Source organism: Sporothrix brasiliensis (genome assembly GCF_000820605.1).
Source record: "Sporothrix brasiliensis 5110 chromosome Unknown Cont19, whole genome shotgun sequence".
Taxonomy (NCBI): Eukaryota; Fungi; Ascomycota; class Sordariomycetes; order Ophiostomatales; family Ophiostomataceae; genus Sporothrix; species Sporothrix brasiliensis.
Genome location: NW_024467138.1, coordinates 1,300,484 through 1,319,153, shown reverse-complemented (window position 1 = coordinate 1,319,153; position 18,670 = coordinate 1,300,484). Strand labels below are relative to the sequence as shown.

At 56.0% G+C, this 18,670-nt stretch overlaps 4 protein-coding genes across 4 annotated transcripts; 1 reads left to right on the top strand and 3 right to left on the bottom strand.

Moving 5' to 3' along the window:
* Window positions 1-4,053: 4,053 nt before the first annotated feature.
* SPBR_00031 (intron-binding protein aquarius) lies at window positions 4,054-9,098 on the bottom strand (the record flags this gene model as incomplete). The annotated part of the gene is made up of 5 exons (XM_040758352.1): window positions 4,054-4,622; window positions 4,721-7,065; window positions 7,127-8,434; window positions 8,533-8,962; window positions 9,050-9,098. 5 exons carry the CDS (start codon window positions 9,096-9,098, stop codon window positions 4,054-4,056), a joined length of 4,701 nt encoding a protein of 1,566 aa, XP_040618182.1.
* A 360-nt stretch (window positions 9,099-9,458) lies between these two features.
* Window positions 9,459-12,410, top strand: SPBR_00153 (THO complex subunit 1; the record flags this gene model as incomplete). Its single annotated transcript, XM_040758473.1, has 4 exons — window positions 9,459-9,716; window positions 9,800-10,708; window positions 10,737-11,858; window positions 11,922-12,410. 4 exons carry the CDS (start codon window positions 9,459-9,461, stop codon window positions 12,408-12,410), a joined length of 2,778 nt encoding a protein of 925 aa, XP_040618181.1.
* A 668-nt stretch (window positions 12,411-13,078) lies between these two features.
* On the bottom strand, window positions 13,079-14,562 carry SPBR_00565 (insig domain containing protein; the record flags this gene model as incomplete). Its single annotated transcript, XM_040758884.1, has 2 exons — window positions 13,079-13,498; window positions 13,564-14,562. 2 exons carry the CDS (start codon window positions 14,560-14,562, stop codon window positions 13,079-13,081), a joined length of 1,419 nt encoding a protein of 472 aa, XP_040618180.1.
* Window positions 14,563-16,483: 1,921 nt separating this feature from the next.
* On the bottom strand, window positions 16,484-18,319 carry SPBR_00409 (protein MAK11; the record flags this gene model as incomplete). The annotated part of the gene is made up of 1 exon (XM_040758728.1): window positions 16,484-18,319. One exon carries the CDS (start codon window positions 18,317-18,319, stop codon window positions 16,484-16,486), a length of 1,836 nt encoding a protein of 611 aa, XP_040618179.1.
* Between the last annotated feature and the right edge of the window lie 351 nt (window positions 18,320-18,670).

Here is an 18,670-nt window from a genome sequence, read left to right as displayed (position 1 = left end):
GGGGGGGGGAGGGAATAAAGTTGTGATGGATTCACTTGAGGTCGTGAAAGGGGGAAGAAAAACGAAGAAGCGGCGAAGGCACGAGAAGGAGAAAAGGGAAGGGACAAATTTTTTTTGGAGGAAGGCGGGAGGCGAGTGGCCCGTTCTCCACCCAGAAAATCGTTGGAAGGGGAGGGAGAAGGTGCGAGTCCAGGTGGTGGGCAAGTGGTAATAGTGCTGGGTCGCGCCAGCGCGGGCGACCAATTTTTTATTTTTATTTTTTATTTTTAAATTTCTTGGGGTGCTATTATTTAGGTATTTTTTAGGCCCCTTCCCCCCATGCCCAATTTTTTTCCCTCGCGCACATGGGGGCACGGGCCATGCAAATCCTAGCGCAGCGATTAGGTTCACCCAAGAAAGGAAGGACGGACGCGAACGGACATAACAAGTCACTCCACCCGCACATTAGTAGGAAGGAGGTACTGAGTGCGGCCCTGGCTCCCTTATTCGCAAATGCTGTTTTCGAGCGCTGTAATACGTGCAATTATTACTGTGCTACGCAGTAGCCTCCAGCGGATATAAGCATTATCAGAGGATCTCGTACATTTTGTGTACTTTGTCAATTCGAGCAGCCATTCTTAGTAGCAGCATATACTGCTCTCGCTGACTGCTAGGATCATTCATTTTGTTCTTCAGGGCCGCAGTAGCACAGCATCGCTCTTCAGCCTACGATGTGTCTTCAGCTGCAGCCTCAGCCTCCGTCGTGCTCTGTAAGTTGCATATGTGAGAAATGCGACGAGGTGCAAACGAAGGTGGAAAAAACAAAGCGAATGGCCCTTCCGTGACGCGACTACAATTTAACGCTGTATGTCACAGAGCGGACAGCTGTCTCGGGGCGGACCAGTCAGCCAGAGCTCGGAGCGGTGGCAATCGGTTTGTGCGATTTGCAACCTGCGCTAGTCAAGAGCTTTCTTGTAAGAGAAGAACAGCCACAGACCAAGCCAGATGACTAGAGGACTGGCAGATACGAGTCACAATGGAGATTGGAGATTGGGAGGCTCAAGTCCGCGTTTGTAGGCAACAGCACACGCACAAGCTCCTGTCTCTGCGTCATAGCCATGAATGACCAAGATAAAACGCGGCACACTGCATCGTTGTTCACCACCGACCAACCCGACAGGTGGACAACGAACGACGTACAAACGTTAGACTACAATGTGTCCATCCCGTTACTCTGGACGAGTCCATGACTAACTCTGACGTGATGCAGCCAACATCTAGCGTGCGCAGGTCATGTTTGCATAATGCATATCCGCTGTGGAGGAGTGACGCTGGTCTTGACAAGGCAGGCGCTGCACGACAGAGGTGGAGTTACCATGACGCTGGGGAGGAGATGAGAAGCGGCGGAAAGGGACTGTATGGATTAGAAATGGGAGAAATGGGACGATCCCGGTTTACAAGGGGACAGATACAGAGGAATGCAGCATGCACTTAAGCGTGCAGTACGGTGCATTCCGAAGGACGACCGAAGAGGCAACTGCCCAGCGGGCACAGATGCAAGGCGAGAAGAACAGAACCAGGGAAAGAGCGACGAGCAAGACGAAAATGGCAGTGGGTGCATTTGAGCGTGGACAGTGTGGAAACGAGCAGGGAACAGGATGGGCCGCGTTGCTAGGCGGACAGGGGCCAACCGCGTTTTGGGTTTGGGCTGCCGGACGAGGCGCGTCAAGATGTTTTGGGGGCGGGCCCCTGCGCTGTAACTGTGCAGGCCTGTCAGTGCGGCGGGCAAGGAAAGTGCGACGGGTGGAACGAAAACGCGACATAAATATGGAAAGAGCGGTTCCGTCTGCGATATGTCGATTTTTTTGATTTTTTTTTCCCCCGCAAAAACCCAGTCTGCACAACGAGTGTACTCTCGCGTCCTCTTACGACTCCATCTCAAAATGGATAGACCGTGTTGGGAGGCGACATATGACTCGTCGTTTGGGTATTAAATTGTCAAGGCCTCGTCTTTTCTCGGTGTCTCGTGTCTGGGGATACTGGAGCCTGTTCGTGGCGCGTGTGCCTTCCCGGGCGTTGCTATTATTCCCACATTTAGGCCTCGCTGGGCCTTACAGGGGACTCTTCCAGGGCAGTTTAGGCCACTTTTATGACCTGTCGCACCACTTTAATTACAGCGCGCTGGGCAAAGGGGCAACCGCAATTCGGCTTCTTTTCTGTTCTTTTTTTGTGTGTGTGAATTAATTCCACCATGCGCCGCTCAAACAACGGGTTGTTCGTCCCATGTCTGCCGTTGTTTCGGTGACGGACGAGCCTGTTCAGTGGACAGCAGGAGATTTAAAAGAGTAAAAATAACCGTGTTACCGAGTTTCTTTTAATCTTCGTTTTACATATGTATTTTATTGGATTTATTTATTTTATTTATTTTCCCTTTCAATCCCTTCATCCTCGTTTCTTTGGGGTCCGCGTCTCGCCCCTTGAAACGGCTGCCAGTGCCTTGTATCTTCTGCAAGACATTGCGTCTGTCGGGACAAACCAGCGCAGATTCGACCATCTCCTCCTGTCTCGCCCCGTCTTGATATGTCGATATGCCTTGATTTCATGGCTGGGTGTTGTTCGTCTGATATTGCGTGTTTTACCCTGGGTATGATCATGGGTGGCAGTCTCCCTCGGTTCGGTAGCCGGTGCGTTCCTGACTTGCAGTGCATGTGTGTGCGTGGTGCATCGCATCTGTGCATCCTGGACTTGGGCGCAGGGATGGTATACAAATTGGGTACTGGTCAATTTTCTTTTTCTTTTTTCTTTCATCCTTCTTTTCGGTGCCGCGCTCCTTGTTTGCTTTTGCTTCATTTCTTTTGTCTCCCTTGCCAGCCACCTGTCAAATAGCAGAGTTACAACGTAAATAACAAAGGTGCCCCGTACGTCTCTGTTTTAAATGCAATATCACTCCGGCTATACTCTGCCATATTGTGTTTGGCTGCGGTCGATCCGGGGAACCAGACACAACTGGCCGTCGACTCTCTCAACGGTGCGGCTGATTCAATAATTATTCAGTACGGAGTACCAGGACAATGTCCCGTCGATGCAATAGATCCATAGTCTCCAGCCACCTTTAGATTTTTTTTCTCTCTTGTTTTGTAATTTTTCGTTCATTCTCTAGCCAGTGCTTCATCCCACATACATACGCAGTCTTCCGCTTTCCTTCTCGCCGGGTTTCTTCCCTTTTTTAATTACGACAACACCTCCGTTTGTTTGCAGGAATAAATTGACTGTATGGTGTGGGTAGAAAAGCGGGTAGAAGAGCCGGGCCTGTGTAAACAAGACAAAAAATATAATTGCATAGCTGTCGAGCCGACATGAGTCTTCATCCTCTTTCTGGATCTTGTGTGCCCTTCCGGCCGTATTACTCCGTATCGAGACGTTCAATGTCGTTTGCTGCCTAAACAATGGTATCTTCGCAACTGTTGGCTCGTTTGGTAGCATTCATCTTTCTCATTTTCCTTTTCCGGCCCTTTTACTGTATTTATAGTAGCCCTGTTGGTTTGCCAAATCGCCACAGAAGGAACGAAAACAGCGTCTTTGCTATCGCTTGCTATTGTAACACTTCGAAAAAAAAGGGTAGGTAGAGCAACAAAGTGTGTGGCTCGTTGGTGGCTCATCGTCTTCAGCTTCTCGTTCATCTGGTATTATTTTTTGTTCCTTTCTGCAGAGGATTTTTTTTATAACAAAAGTTTGTGTGCGCAGCACAATATTGCCCCAATGGGCATGGGCGTTCTATGTCATGTTTGCTTTTGCTAAGGCGAATATGCAACGTCCTGCAGACACTTCCCCAGTCATATTGAATCGGTGAGGCATTTCGTGAATGCTGCATTCTGCAGTCAAACGGCTGCCGAGGTGAATTACTCTATTCAGAACCTCCTCGAGTACGCCACAATGCTCAAGAGTGAGAGACGTAAGGAAATAACGACAAAAGTCAAAATGAAAAAAAATAATGTTGGACAGTAAATTAGTTCTGCTCGCCTCGCACACTCTGTTTCTATATACGACAACTCCCAACTCCTCCATGCCCCCACCTCATTTCTTGTCGTGTCCACTCTCTGGATCCGGCCCGTCGTCATCGCCGGCTTCTTCACCGCGCGGATCGTCGTCGTCGTCGTCGTCGTCTCTACCGGGCAGCGCCACAATATCCTCGCCGTCGTCCTCCCGGGCTGGCGCTGGCAGCAGGTCAAATCCTTCAGGGCCCTGGCCGTGCGCATCGCCGTCTGTAGAATTTGCCGCCGCCGTCTTGGCTGCTTCCGCCTGCATCTGCTGCAACCTTGTCTGGGTCATCTCAAAGACGTACTGCCCTAGGTGCTCTAGTCCTTCCATGGTGACCTCGTTGGCCAGCGTACCGCCGGCAGCTGCTTTGTTCTCGTCGGCAATGACGCGCTTCGACGGCCATAGCTCGCCCGTGACAAGCGCAAGTTTGTCGGGTCGCTGCAGCAGGATCTGGAACGCCTCGCGCAATTCGGGGCAGGTCTCAAAGACCTCGCGGCGGCCGAGAATGTACAGACCCAGGCGCGCACGCGACAGCGCCACAGACAGGCGGCGGATGTCGCGCAGGTAGCCCACGCGGGATGTACGGGTGAGGGACAAGATGATGTCTGAACTGTTAGTAGTGATCGGGCTAAAGCATAAAATAAAATAAACAGATAAATAAAAGGGTACCGCAGGGCCCCGGAGTGAGCCTGGCTTTACGTACAATCGTTCTGCTCGCCTTGGTAGCGGTCGACCGTAGTCAGAATCTTGGGCATGCCGAAAATGGGGCTCTTGCGGCACCGGAACTCGAGCACGTCGCGAATCAGCGCCCGCTGGCCGGCATACGTCGTCAAAATCGTGATCTTGCTGGCCGGGTAGCCCAGCAGTCGCATGTACTGGAACAGCGCCACCGCGTACTCGGCCTCGCCCAGATTCTGGATAAAGTGCGGCGACGGCTCCGACTCGCCACGCCCGCGGTAGTCGGGCACGTTGATAAACTGGTAGTCGTAGCGGAAGCCCGCGTTGGCCGTCAAAAAGGCCGGATCCGTCTGCACGTGCGGCAGGTCCACGAGCCCCGGGTAGCGCCACCGGTACAGGTCGGCAATCGACGGGCGCGCGCGGCCCTGCTGGTCCAGGTTAATTGTGGGCACGCCGAGGCGCACGAGCCGCGAGAACAGCGACTGCTCGAGGTTGGCATAGTGCCGGAAGGCCAGGTTCTGCACGATGGGCGAGTTCTGGAGATGGTCGCCGCACAGCACCACGCGCTGCAGCGGCACCTCGCCGGACGTCGCGTTGACCTTTTGCAGCGCCAAGGGGATAAAGTCTTCAATTTCTGTGATCTGCGCCGCCTCCTCCACCACGACGTTGTCGTAATGGAACCCGAGCGCCGCAATCTCGCCACGCCGCATCGCTGCGTGCGTCGACGTCATCGCCACAATGCGCGCTTCCTTGGTGAGCAGGTAGTTGGCCTTGTCACGGTCGCGTCGCAAAATCTCAAACGGCTGCACGTCTGCCAGCTCCGTAAACACCTTAGAAATGTGCCGATAGCAGCCGTTGGCGATGTCCAGTACGGCATCGCGGTCGGCGTCCTCGGGGAACAGCGGTTGCGGCGCATCCGCAAAGTAGTTGTGGAACGGGAATGCCTGCACAATGTCGGCCGCCGACGCGCCGTCTGTGTGCACGGCCACGTCGTTGAATTTGGACCATGCCGGCTCAATGTACACCGCGTTGAAGTAGCCAGCCGTCTCGGCCGAGTTGCCATGCGCGCCCGGCGCACCAATGCTTGCCGCCAGCCGCGTCACTTCCTGCAAGTACTGGTTGCGGTTCTCCAAAAACATCTCGACACGGCCGTACTTGCTGAAGCTGGCGCCCTCAATGCTTAGCTCCTCTTCACCGTGGCCAAGCCGTAGCAGGTGCCGCTGGTCAATGTCGAGGGCCGCGATTTTGGCAAACAGCTGGTTCAGTGCCTGATTGCTGTGTGCAACCAGCAGTGTGCGCTGCTCGGGGAAGTTGTGGTAGAGGGTGTTGATGATCTGCGTGGCCACATCTGTCTTGCCCGTGCCAGGCGGACCGACAATCACTGTCAGCCCGGGCTGCACGCCCGACATGATGGCCTCGGTCTGTGCTGGCGTGAACCGCACCGAGTTGAGCTTGGGCGCATCGACGGGGTACGGCCCATTGTTGGGCGGCGTGTACGTTGACACCTTTAGCATTTCCACGTCAGCAATCAACGCTGGTTCGGCGTCGCGCCGCCGCTTCTTGGACGGGGGCTTGGCGGGCGCCAGCACCTCGGCGGCTGGTGGCTTGTCGGCCAGGCCCAGCACGTACGGCGGACCAAAACTGCTAGTCACGTCGTCGCTCGGCTCGACTGTCTTGCCCGGCAAGCTTTCAATCAGGTGATGCCAGTCGAGGAACGTGTCGCGGAAGTCGACCTTCTTGATCCGGTTCGGCAGGTGCTTGTAGGTTGCGGCAGCCGGGTCGCCGTAGCCCAGGAACACCTCGTGCAGCCAGGGCGCCAGTGGCACGTCGGACAGCACGAGACTGCGGATCGAGTCGAGCACGGGCTTGAAGTTGTTCTCGCGCCCGTGCCTCCGGATAATCAGGTTGAAGCTGTCATACACATCGGGTGCGCCGTCCGACGACTGGCTCGTGTCCTCTACAAACGAAGCGGCGTCGAGGCGCACCTGCAGCTTTCTGACGAAACTGCGATGCCCATATCCAGCACGACCGCCGCCGCCTCCACTCCCGCCGCGCGCGCCTCGTCCACGGCGCTGGAAGCCCTGGCCACGGGTGTTTTCAGGCTCCATCGGATACATGACCTCGGCTGTGCGAATGGACGTGATTCCGAGTTGTTGCGCAGTCAGTGAAGCGCCGTTACGATTGTTAGTAATAGCCGCATTCCTAGCCTGGTTGGTGTTTACGGCGATCAAGAAGACAGTGTCGTCCGGCCGCAGCGCCTCCCACTCGCGTCGCATAAAGTCCTTGACGCCCCGGAAGTCGATGGCAACCTCGGCCTTGACCAGCGATGGCTGGTCGTCACCCACGAGAGGCGGTACAACTTGTGCAATTCTGAAGATATGTTAGTAAGGATTAGTAAAAGGAAACAGGAGGATATGACAAGACAACTAACGATAACTTCTGAATGGGCATGACCATCTTGCCGATGCGTGTGAAACGTGTCTCGCCCGCGTTTCCTGGCAGAGACTCGACCCGTAACAACGCTGCCTCGATATCTTGGCGAATGCTATAAAAGGACTCGCACCGGTAGAGTACGAGCGAGCGCCAAAGGAAGTCGCCCACCGACAGGTACTGCAGGTTGAGCTTGGGCAGTGCAAGCGGTCGCGACCCGTCGTAGCTGTCGGACCGCGTCAGGCCCGTGTCGAAGAGGGTCTGTTCGGTCGGCAAAATGGACAGGTTGCGTGCCTCGTCCTGGAACGTCGGGCGCTTCTCAAACGTGCCGAGCAGCGCCTCTACCAAGAACGTACGCCCGATCTGCACCTTGCACGAAGGCGGGTACGCGGTGCGCAAGTGCAGTAGGTCTGCAAGCTGCACAATCTCACTGTCGGTCAGCGACGCCAGCAGCCCCGCCAGCTCGTCGCGCTTATCGATGGAGCCGTAGTTGGAAAGCGCCAGCACGGTCAGCTTGTCCTTGAAGTGCTTGAGCGCGACGCGCTGCAGGGCGGCAAGGCGCCCACAGTGCTTGTCGTACGCCTCGGTCTCGCTGAGCTGCGCGCCTGTCTGGTCGTCGACGCTAAAGTACGTGTAATGGGTGAGCAGCGATGCCATGTCGCGCAAGAGACCATTTGCCTCGTCGTGGACGACGGGCGACACGGCGAGCGCAGGCAGCACGTGCAAGTCCTGTAGGAGCGCATTGACGTAGCGACGCGTGGGTAGCTGGCTCTGCAGATCCGACAAAAACTCGACAAAGCGCTCGCAGTAGCGCACGGCGTCTTGCGCACCCGTCTCGTCAAACAGCACGCCGATGAAGTCGAGCACGAGTGAGTACAGCCACGAACGGTCGAAGCGCAGCCGGGCCTGGGTGGCCGCGTCGCCAGCGTCAAACCGCTTGGCGGCTGCACGCCAAGCCTTGCGCAGGTGGTTCGTCTGGTCGAGCAGCTCGTCGCGGCGTGCGTCATTGGAAATGTTGTGCCACGTTGAGATGGACACGAGAGGCGCGCACTCTTTACGGACAATGGCGCAGTCGAGGCTCTGGAAGGCATGGATCACAAAGTACAGAATTTGCGAGCGGATGGCGAGCGAGAGGCTCGTGTCGAGGCTCATAGTGAGCGTCCGCCGGAAAAACGACGCAAAGTCCAGCGGGCGGTCCGTAAAGACGCCCCATGTGTCGAGATGTTCACGCTTCTTGGCGTTGGTGATGAGCACAATGAGCAGGACGTGCTGGTCAGAGGCATCCTCGGTGTAGCCAGGCCACAAGTATCTGGAAAGGAGTAGTTAGCATCGTCGTCTTGACTTGTCCTCTTTGCCGCGTCCCTTCCAGCCGTACTCCCGTACACCACGCCGCGAATGGTGACCTACCCCTCCAATGTCTGCAGCGTCTCTAGTGACAACAGTGCACGGAACGGAAAGCCATCCTTCTCAAGAGGGGCCCAGAGGCCGTCCTTGATCACGTCGTTTTTGACCTTGACCTTGGCCGGCAATTTGCCGCCCTTGAGCCAGTGCAGCTTGGCCAACCGCGCAAATGCCGACTCGCCGTCGGGCACCGCGGCTGCTAGCGGTGCTGTCGCTTTGCTACCGGCCTTGGCCTTGGAGGCCGCGCCGCTCCTGAGCTTCTTGGCCGGCGGCATGACTGGTCCTTGAAGAAGGACTCGTGCTCGGATCGTCGATCGAAGCGTGTCGCGGTGTGCGGCTGCAACGCCGCCTGTGTCCGTCGTGTGCGGTGTCTTCACAGGGCGCGTTCGAGGTCGTGGGCGCGACGTGTGGTCTGTTGTGCCGTCTGCCGGACTGTCTGTAGCCAGAGTGTTGTGTTGTGTTGTCGTTTTGGACGGTTTTTTCGACCTCTGATCTGCCGTATTTACTTGGAGATGCCACTGACAATGAAAGAGACCGGTCGCACCTTCCCTAGCAGCCGCGTTACGTCGCATTGCAGAGGTCCTGCGGGAAGTGGCTCAAACGCGCTAGAAAATTGAAATGGGGCGTCCTGATTGGCCAGCCTCGTCGTACTTCAAACCACACAGATAGGCAGGTGCTAACGGCTAGCTCAAGCAGCTCTGGAGTGTTTTGCACTACAGTACTCCGAAGATCCACTTCAATCACTTCAACTACTTCAACTTCTCGACAATCTAACATCAACGCTGACAGCCACCGCTCACGCACGCCAGCACGCCGACCACGATTTCCTGGCGCCCAGATAACATTTACACAACGTCGAAATATAGTACCGGATTCTCGTACATCCCTCCGGACGCGCTCGGTAGCGACGTAGCCCTTCTTTCGCGGCCACGATGCCCGGCCTCGAGATCAACAGCCACGGTATCCCGGCCGTCGAGGCGATCGGCGCGTACCTGCAGGAGCTGCTCGACCATGCCGAGACCGTCAAACCGGACCGAATGCTCGAGCCGACGCTGGCCAAGTCGGACTTTGACGACATCTACGGCCACGTCGCGCGCATCTTTGCCGGCTTCGACGATCCGAATGGCAAGAAACTGCGGCAATATGCGATCGTTGAGACGGCCGCGCGCGACATCTTTGGCGAGCTCATTGTGAGTGACCTGTCCCCCTTTTTGAAAAAAAAAAAATTCAAAAAAAATCAGATGTGTACTGTATCAGCCTCTTAACATCCCAGTCCTCTACGTCCATCGACTCACCCGACTTCGTGCGTGTCTGGAACCTGTTTGACATTCTGGCCATTCTCGCCGACAACGTGGACTGCGACCCGCCGCTGCTGTTTTGGCTCATCGAGGAGCTACTCGACAGCCAGACGATAGCAGGCTGCCGCAAGGTGTTTGACTACCTTGAATCGCGCCGCGAGCGCATCACCGCCAAGTACTTTAACAGTACGAAGCTTGTTATCCTGCGCAGCTGCAACGACCTCTTGCGGCGCTTATCGCGTGCTGATGACACGCCATTTTGTGGCCGTGTATTCATTTTCCTCTTCCAGGTCTTCCCGCTGGGCGACAAGAGCTCGGTCAACCTGCGCGGCGAGTACCACGTCGAGAATGTGACGACATATGACGAGACGCTGGTCACGGCCGAAGCTGAGACGCCGGCAGGAAAGACAGGCGAGGAGGACGGCGGTGCCGAGAAGATGGATGTCGACGAGGCGGCGATTGCGACACCACCTGGCCCTGCCGCCGATCAGAAACCCAGAACCGACTTTGCCGCCCTTTATCCCGTCTTCTGGTCGCTGCAGGCCAGCTTCAGCCAGCCCAAGAAGCTGTTCGACCCTGACCACTTTAGCAAGTTCAAGGCCGGCATGGAGGCCACTTTGGCCACTTTCCAGCAAATCAGCAGCCAGGACAACTCGCGCAAACAGCGGCAGCTCGACGAGTCACGGCGGAGCGTCAAGCGCAAGCGGGACAAGGAGGAGAAAGAGCTCAGGGAATTGAAAGAGGCCAAGGGGACCAGGGAAGATACGAAGGACATTGAAGACGAGCAGGACGAGTTGGCCGATACGTACAATCCCAAGTACCTCACGAGCCGGGACCTGTTTGAACTGGAGGCAAGTCAAATCTCGGCCGTCGGCCACATAAAAGTTGCTACTTTACTGACATACGATACAGACCAGTGATTTGACCTTCCGGCGCCATTTCCTGTTGCAGGCGCTCATTGTCATGGAGTTTTTGCTGTCCCTGTCGCCCAAGGCCAAGGAGAAACTGGCAGGAACCAACGCACCCAACAAGTCCGTCACCTACTCTGACCAGACGCTCAGCAATGAAGATGCTGCCTGGGCCGCAAAAATGAAGCACGACATCACCGATCATATTAAGAATAGCAACAGTGATGGGCCGTACTTCTTGCGAATGGTCGACACCATACTTGCGCGTGACAAAAACTGGGTCCGTTGGAAGATTGAGTCGTGTCCGTCTATCGAGCGAGCCCCCATCTCCGCGGACGAGTTTGTTGCCGCCGAGGAGGGCGCCCAGCGTGCTTTTGGCCAGCGCCGTCGGCGCAGCACCGGCAATATGAACTCCTTCTCGCTTGATTTTTTGGACGACGAGGATCCCGAGGAGGCTCTGGCCGAGCTCAAGAAACCGGGCCGCTCCCAATTGTCGGCCCTTGACGCCTTTGAGCGGGAGATTGCCGACGAGGACTTTGAGATTGAGATGCCAGACACCGACGCATCGAAACAGCTGGCCGAGGAGCGCAAGGCCAGCAAGACGTGGCGCGCGCTCCGGATTGTGCGGCAGACAAACCTTTCGATATTTGACAAGATTGACAATGATAACGACGTGCGGCTGATCTTTAAGACGGCCGATGGCAGTCACCTCGAGGAGGACGAAGACGAGCTGGACGCCGAGGCGGATGGCGTGACGGGCGATGCTGTCGACAGCGACAAGCTGCCGTCTGACAAGCAGGCCGTAGTCCTTGTTGCCGCCGCCGACGACATCGCCGTAGCAGTCGCCAAGTTGCTGGTCGAGCAGAACCCGGGTGTCTTTGGCATTGTTGGCCAGTACACGACGCGTCCCTCGCCAGCTGCTGCTACCGAGTCGGAAGCAGCTGCAGTCGGTGGTGCCAAGAGCTACTTCCAGCATCTCGAATCAAAAGCATTCAACTTGCTTCTCGACGGCGATGAGTTTATCGGCTTCGGCGAGTCGGCTGGTCATCAGTACGGCTCTCGTCGGAAGCAGATCGACGCCGCCTGTGCTACTGGCAAGATTCCCCTGGTACTCATGAACTACGAGGTATGTATCCCGCCGAGACATGAACACCTCGCACTCCTCTGCATCTTGTACTAACTCATACAGAGCGTCGATGCTGCCCAGGGAAACGCGTTCGCTGCTCGCTACATCTTCCTGAAGCCGACCAGCACCGAGGCTCTCGAATCCTTACTGAAAGCGGCCGGCGCATACGAGGCCGACGCAGACTTACAGGTCGCCCTAGCGGAGGCCAAGGAGGTTCTCGACAAGCTGGGAGGCGAAGGCCAGCCCACTTTTGCAAAGACGATAGACGTTGATGACGTGGCAGCTGCAGCGACGCAGCTTGGAAACTATGTCTACGGCAGAGAAGAGGCCACGGATACAGACCAGACGATGGGGGGCGTGGAGGAGGCAAAGGCGGATGCAAGCGAGGTCAACGAAGATAAAAAAAAGCCCGCTCCGAAAGAAAGTGGCGAGACCACAAACGACGCGGCGGCCGACGAGGCCAAGCCAGCCGAGCCGAGTGCAGAAGAGGACGCCTCGATGGCCGATGCAGGCGACGATGCTCCAGAGAATGCCTTGGCAAACAAGGAGTGATTGATATCCCACATGAAGAATCGTTTTATCAACGGAGTTGGAAATGTACAATAGAGGGAAATTACAGAGTCAGCGATCGCAATTCATAATGCTTACGTAGTTCAATAATTGCAAAAGAACACTGCTGGACATGCCAACAAACACACTCGTATAACTATCATATAGAACTAAGCCATATTGGTAAACGCTCTTCAAATGCGACTAATATCTGCTCCTCGTACCTTGTTGATACGTGCAGGTAAGAACCGTTGATCGAGCATTTGCTTCCCAAAATATATGCTGGCTATTTTCGGGGTATCATTCCAAGAAATCCACCAAACAAAGCCGACAAAAAACACTAAAAGTAATAAGAAAATGATTATTAAAAGAAGAAGGAAAAGGACCGCAAGCGATTTGCACTGCGGTTTGAACGTCGTGTTGTAAAGCAGGAAAGGAAAACGAAATGATGGATCGAGCGCAAGAGTGTATCTCAAACGCGCTGGTATAGGAAGGAAAAGAAAGAAGAAAACGGACGCAAACATAGGGGAAAAGAAAGAAAAAATTCCGTAAACCAAAGGTCGTAAACCAAAAGACCGTAACCAAACCGTTTGAACAAAGTCATAGGGCGCGTTAAGAGAAAAGAGTTGCACGATATATTGGGGTATGATAACGCGGACAAGAGTGACATCTCACCGCCCAGTTGTGACCGGGTGCAAAAACAACCGACGGCCAATGTTACCAAAGCACACGCTGCTGCAGAAGAGCACGCTGAGCATCCATATAGCGGTCTCGGCTGTGACAGCTGATGCAGAAGCATCAAGGCCGCTGCCGTCATTAGAGGACGCTGACGAGCCGTTCTGATGGAAGGAGGAGGCACCATAAGCACCACCCACACCAGCGCCGTAGCCAACATAGTAGGGACTCGAATGCATGCCCGGGTTGGGCATCCAATCAAGATTCAAAATCATGAGTGCACCGGAGCCGACAACGCCAAAGGCAGCAGCGAGAAGAAGGCCTGACTTGGACCGGTCCAAGAGGTACCACAAAAATGGGTTCGCTAGAGCGAGGGTCAACGATGCCTGCATCGTTGACGTCCACGGCAGTTTGCGCTGTGGATATGTTAGTTCAGTAGTGCATAAAGAGAGGGGGAGAGAGACCATAAGACACTACATACCATGGCGAATGCAACACCAGCAAAGGCACCAATGCCGCGCACAACGAGCGCCCAGTCGGTATCCGGAGCCGTGCGGGTCTTGCCCAACACTCTACCATTGCGGCCAAACGACCGATCCCAGACACCGTCGAACCATGGCAGAAGCGTGCCAAGCGCAATGCCCGACAGACCCCACGACACCAGGTAGCGCCAATCGTAGCTGGCGACATACTCGGTCGCAGGGCTGGTATCCGCCGACGAAGACGTAGACTCGCCAAGGTCATCAAACGGGACATGGGTCTCGCTGCGCAGACGGGACACGAGAACGCCGTAACCCATTCCGAGGGTGAACAATAAGACCGCTCGAGCGAAAACAGAGAGGAAAAGCAGGATATGGGACAGCGGTGACGGCCCCGTTGACTGCCCAGGCTCTTCGGGGATGCTCTTCCTGCGGCTAAGAGGCGCCGGTTGCAGCCTGATGGTAGGTACGGCGTCGGCACTTAAGCTCTCCCCGCGTCTCCGCTGACGCTGCAGCATCATGAGCGACTGCGATGCCTTCCGCACTTCGTCAATCTCGGCAGCAGACGCGTTCGTGTTTTTGCCTTCTGCATCGTCTTCGTCATCGTTTCCGGGCGCCTCCGCGAGCAGCTCACGCGCTGGTGTCTCGGCGCCGGTGCCCCAAGGTGTGCTGGACTCAAAGATGCCGCTGGCGCCGCCTCCCACACTGCCGCGGCCGGGTGTTGTTGGGCTGAAGATGCCGAAAAGCGTGGACGACGTGAGGTTAATAATCGACTGGGCACGGCTGATGGACTCGCTGCCACCAGGTGTTAAGTTGGTGTCGGCGTCGGTCGGCGGCCGCGGGTCAAGAAACTGTGCAGCCTCTGTGGACTGCCGCGGCTGTCGCCGGTCGGGTCGCGAGGCATCCCTACTGTAGATATCCTCTGGAGGTGTGGCGGGTTTGACAAAGGGCCGCCGTGGGATCGGTTGGTGGACGACCAACGGAGGGCCGTTGGTGGACATGGTTAGGTGTATGGGAGCGGGAGCCGGAAGCGAGCCGCACGGTTCAAGATAGCGGGTGAAAAACAATAAATATTTCGTATAGTTCACGCGAGGAAGCAGGTCCGCAACAAACGTTGGGCGCTGTAGAAATGCCTTCAGCTTTGTTGGTCGGTATTTGATGCGAGGTATGAACGGAGGCCGGAGTCGAAGGCCGTGGGGCGAAGGATCAGGTGAAAAACGTCAAGAGCAGTGCCAGAGAGTGATATGAGGACGAGTCCTATAATTAATATGCGATGCGGAGAGGTCGAGAAACCACAGAGACCACAAAAGCGAGACAAACAATGCAAGGGACGTCCGAGAGACCAGTGTCTTAAACAGGCATGCGGCCAGCAAAGCGCGCGACGCCCTCACAGAATGCGGCAATGGGAGGCAAAATAGCAATGCGAAGGGGGATATGCCAAAGAATGCAATAGAGACAGACGAGATGAAGAAATGAGAAAGAAAAGGAGAAAGAGTACGAGAGTAGAGAGGGGGGAGATGTAGCGAAAAATGAGGAGTGCACGGCAAGACTGTAATGGTTGCAGGCGCCAGATATGAGGAAACGGACCGTTCGCGCCTGCTGGTTGGGACAGAATGAAGCGCGCCCAGGAAGGAAAGAGCTGGGCGAGGGACTAAAAAGCGGGCCACGGCAGGAAGGCAGGGCCCAACCAGCCTACGGGACAGCAATTCAACAATACATACGAAGTACGTCGTACGTATCTGACAGTCACTTTTGCGTACGAGCTAGCGAATTGTTGCCTTGCGAGTCTTGAAATTGCCTGTTCCAGACAAGCCCCGAGCTGGGCTGGTGCATACGAGACAGAAACGAAAGCCAAAAAAGCTGGCAGAAATGTCCAAGGCTAGATGCGCTTCCATGTGCGTTCCAGGCGCACCTTCCTAGCTTTTTTTTTCTCTTGCTCTTCGCCCCAACACTCCTTCCTGGCTTGCCCTCCTTCGCATCCGCTCCTTCCGTTAACCGCATCATAATGCCAAAAAACCCACGTCTCCCTTCCACCCGCTGTTCGTTTTGGGCTATTGTCACATGCTCTTTCTTGGCAAGTCAAGCGGCTGGCTGCTGTTGCCATGAATATTCACTACGTCGTAGAAAGAGCAAGAGCCCCTCCTTCCTCAAGACGTTCAGACAGAAGGAATGCACGTCAAAGGTTCACAGGTTGTTAGTGGCGCTACTGGTAAACGACCTGTGGACCATGGGGACGCGCGCCTTCCCCAGACAATGCCGATCAGCAGCGCAAGCAGCAGAAACAGAAACAAGCAGGAGCACAACCACCGCGCAAAGCGTCTGTACGAAGTACACTTTGCAGCCCATGTGATCCGCCACAGCTAGGACCCACTCCTCCACTACTGATGACCTGACTACGACGTAGGGAGTACAACATATGCTACTTCCCTCATCTCCACCACCATTTCTGAACGTCGACTTTATTCAACCAAAAAACAGCCGCTCTGCAGAACATAATACAGCTGCGCAATCATGCATGCAACCCCACGCGCCTTGACTCCTGCAGCAATCTCCTCTCGCCTCTCTGCTATCTCACCCCAGACGCCCCGTATTTGCATGCATCTTCGCAACCGACTGCCCTGATTTTTGAAAGCTCGGCGAAGCTGTGCAACTCCGAAGAATATCGCCAAGAGCCGGAGCTCGGCATTGCCTTGACAATACGATGCTTGCTTGCCTTCAGTCGCCCCAGTGGCGGCCGCCGTGGCTGCTTCTGTGCTTACGGATATCACACCTGTCTCAGAGCAACTGTCAAATTGATGGGTACGTACGTAGGCAAACTAAGATCAATATGGGCGCCATGAAACATGAAAAAAGAGTAAGCAAAACAGAAAAATATGAAACATGAAATTCGAACGCCGAAATGCTTCTCCACGGATCTTTTCTCTACTCGTCGTCGTCGTCCTCCTCCTCCTCCTCGTCATCGTCTTCCACGTCACTGTCCTCAACACCGTCTGGCCGAGGAATCATCACAAAGGCCTCCACGCAGGTGATGCGGTCCGGCGTCTGGTACGCGCCGAGCAACGTACCCAGCTGCTTGGGCTTTGCCGCCAACGGGCTACCGCTGGCGCTGATGGCCGTGCTGTTCTTGTAGGCGCGGCGCAGCTCCTGGCCCGTAATCTTCCACACGCGCAGCATGCCCGTGCTCGTCGCCGACACAACGTACCAGGCCTTTTGTAGTCGCTTCTTGTCGCCCTTGGCGGCCCCATCTACGGGCTCCAGGACAGGTAGGATCTTGAACGCCTTGACTCGGCCCGTGACGCCCGTCGCGTTGCCACCAAGCTGGCCGATCAGACGTCCCGAGGGCAGCGGAGCAGCAGCCGTAGCCGCCTTTTTGTCATTGCCTGGCGTAGCAGACGCAGGAGCGGCCACCAAGTCCTCGTTGCGCGTGGAACAGAGCAAAATGCGTCCGTCCTCGGTGGCCACGGCCAGGAGCGAAAACAGGCCCGCTTTGTCCGCGGCGGGCGCGTCTGGGTCGTCTCCAACCTCCACGTAGCAGAAATCATGCGTCTTTGTGAGTGCGTCGCTCAGCACCTTGCACCGTGGCAGACTGTCCATGCCAAATACGACGACGTTACGGTCAAAGCCAATAGCGTATTCGTCCGTCCCGTCGTCGGCATCGGCATCTGCGTCTGCACTCCCACAGCCAAACGTCCGGCCCCAGACAACCTGCCGGCCCTCGCCCGTCGCAAAGCGGCCCTCGCCCAGCTCTCTCAACAAATCCTTGCTAAAGTTGAGCACACCCGCCTTCTTGCCCGTCACCAGGTTCCACAGCCGCATGCTGCGCTCGCCGCGGCTCACGCTGATCATGACCTTCATGCTCGGGTGCACGGCAAAGTCGTTGACACCCGACGGCGCGCCGCCTGGGGGTGCCGTGTCACCGCTGGGCCGCCGCAGGCCACCGCCCATGCCCTCCTTGGGCACGGGCGCCTTGATCATCGACAGCAGCGACCAGTCGCGCGTGCGCGTCACGGCAATCGTCGAGTCCTCGGACGCCGAGAGCAGCTTGGACCGTGTCGGGAACGAGAGCTTGGTAATGGAGGACGCGTGGTGCAGCAGCGTGCCCAGCTCACGGTTCTTGGCGTTCTCAGCAATCGGCATGACTGGCCGGCTGGTGACAGCCGCCATGATGGCCCGTTCTTCGTCGGACGCGCCAAGACCCGAGGCGTCAGCCGGTGCATGGGCCGACAGGTTGTAGATGTTGATGCGTTCGTCGGTGCTGCCGGTGGCAAGCATGATCTTCTGGCCCTGGCCCGGGATGGGTGCCGACGGCGGCGAGAGGGCGAGGCAGCGGATGGCCGACGAGTGTGCGTTGAACAAAAACGTGTCGGTGAACCTCACACCCGCCGGAGTCACCGTGGCCACGACGCCGTGCAGCGTGCGGTCGTAAGAGCCGGCCACGATCTGGAGCGCTGCCGGTGCATCGCCGAGCGCCACGACCGAGTTGGCGGATGCCGTTGCTGTTGCTGGAGCGGGTGCTGACGCTGCCACGGCTGCCGTCTTCGCACTTTTCGGCGTCTTGTCTTTCCGTCTGGTCGAAGCCACGTTAGCGGCAGTAGAAGAAGAGGTGGTGCTCTTAAGCGAAGACTTCATCTTTAGGATGGAAGTCGGAGTTTTTGAAGTTGTTGGTGTCGGCGTCGGCGTCGCTTTCGTCTTCGGTCTGGTCGCCGCAGGGACCTCCGGGTCCACAACCGAAGCCTTGGCCTCCCGCTTTCTCTTCATGGCGTTTTTTGGTGCGTGTGCTTGCATTGTTGAGGATTTGTCGTATGAGGTTGTTATTTTCTTGAGAAGAATCACCAGAAAAGCTCGAAACTCACTGTAAATTGGGGAGGACCGCCTAGCGCAACAGCCTCCTGCCGTTTGGGTGCCCACTAAAGATTTTTTTCTTATCGGTTTCCAGTCTTATCGCTTATCTTATCGCTAATCGCATTGTCAACAAATCAAGGAGATTTCATCATACTGAATGTACCGTCGTCGAACTTCATTCCTCAGCAGTACGACACAAACTATTTCCGTTCAGCTACATTCATGCTCATCACAAGCTGGCAAACGAGGTGGGAATTAAAACGCTTC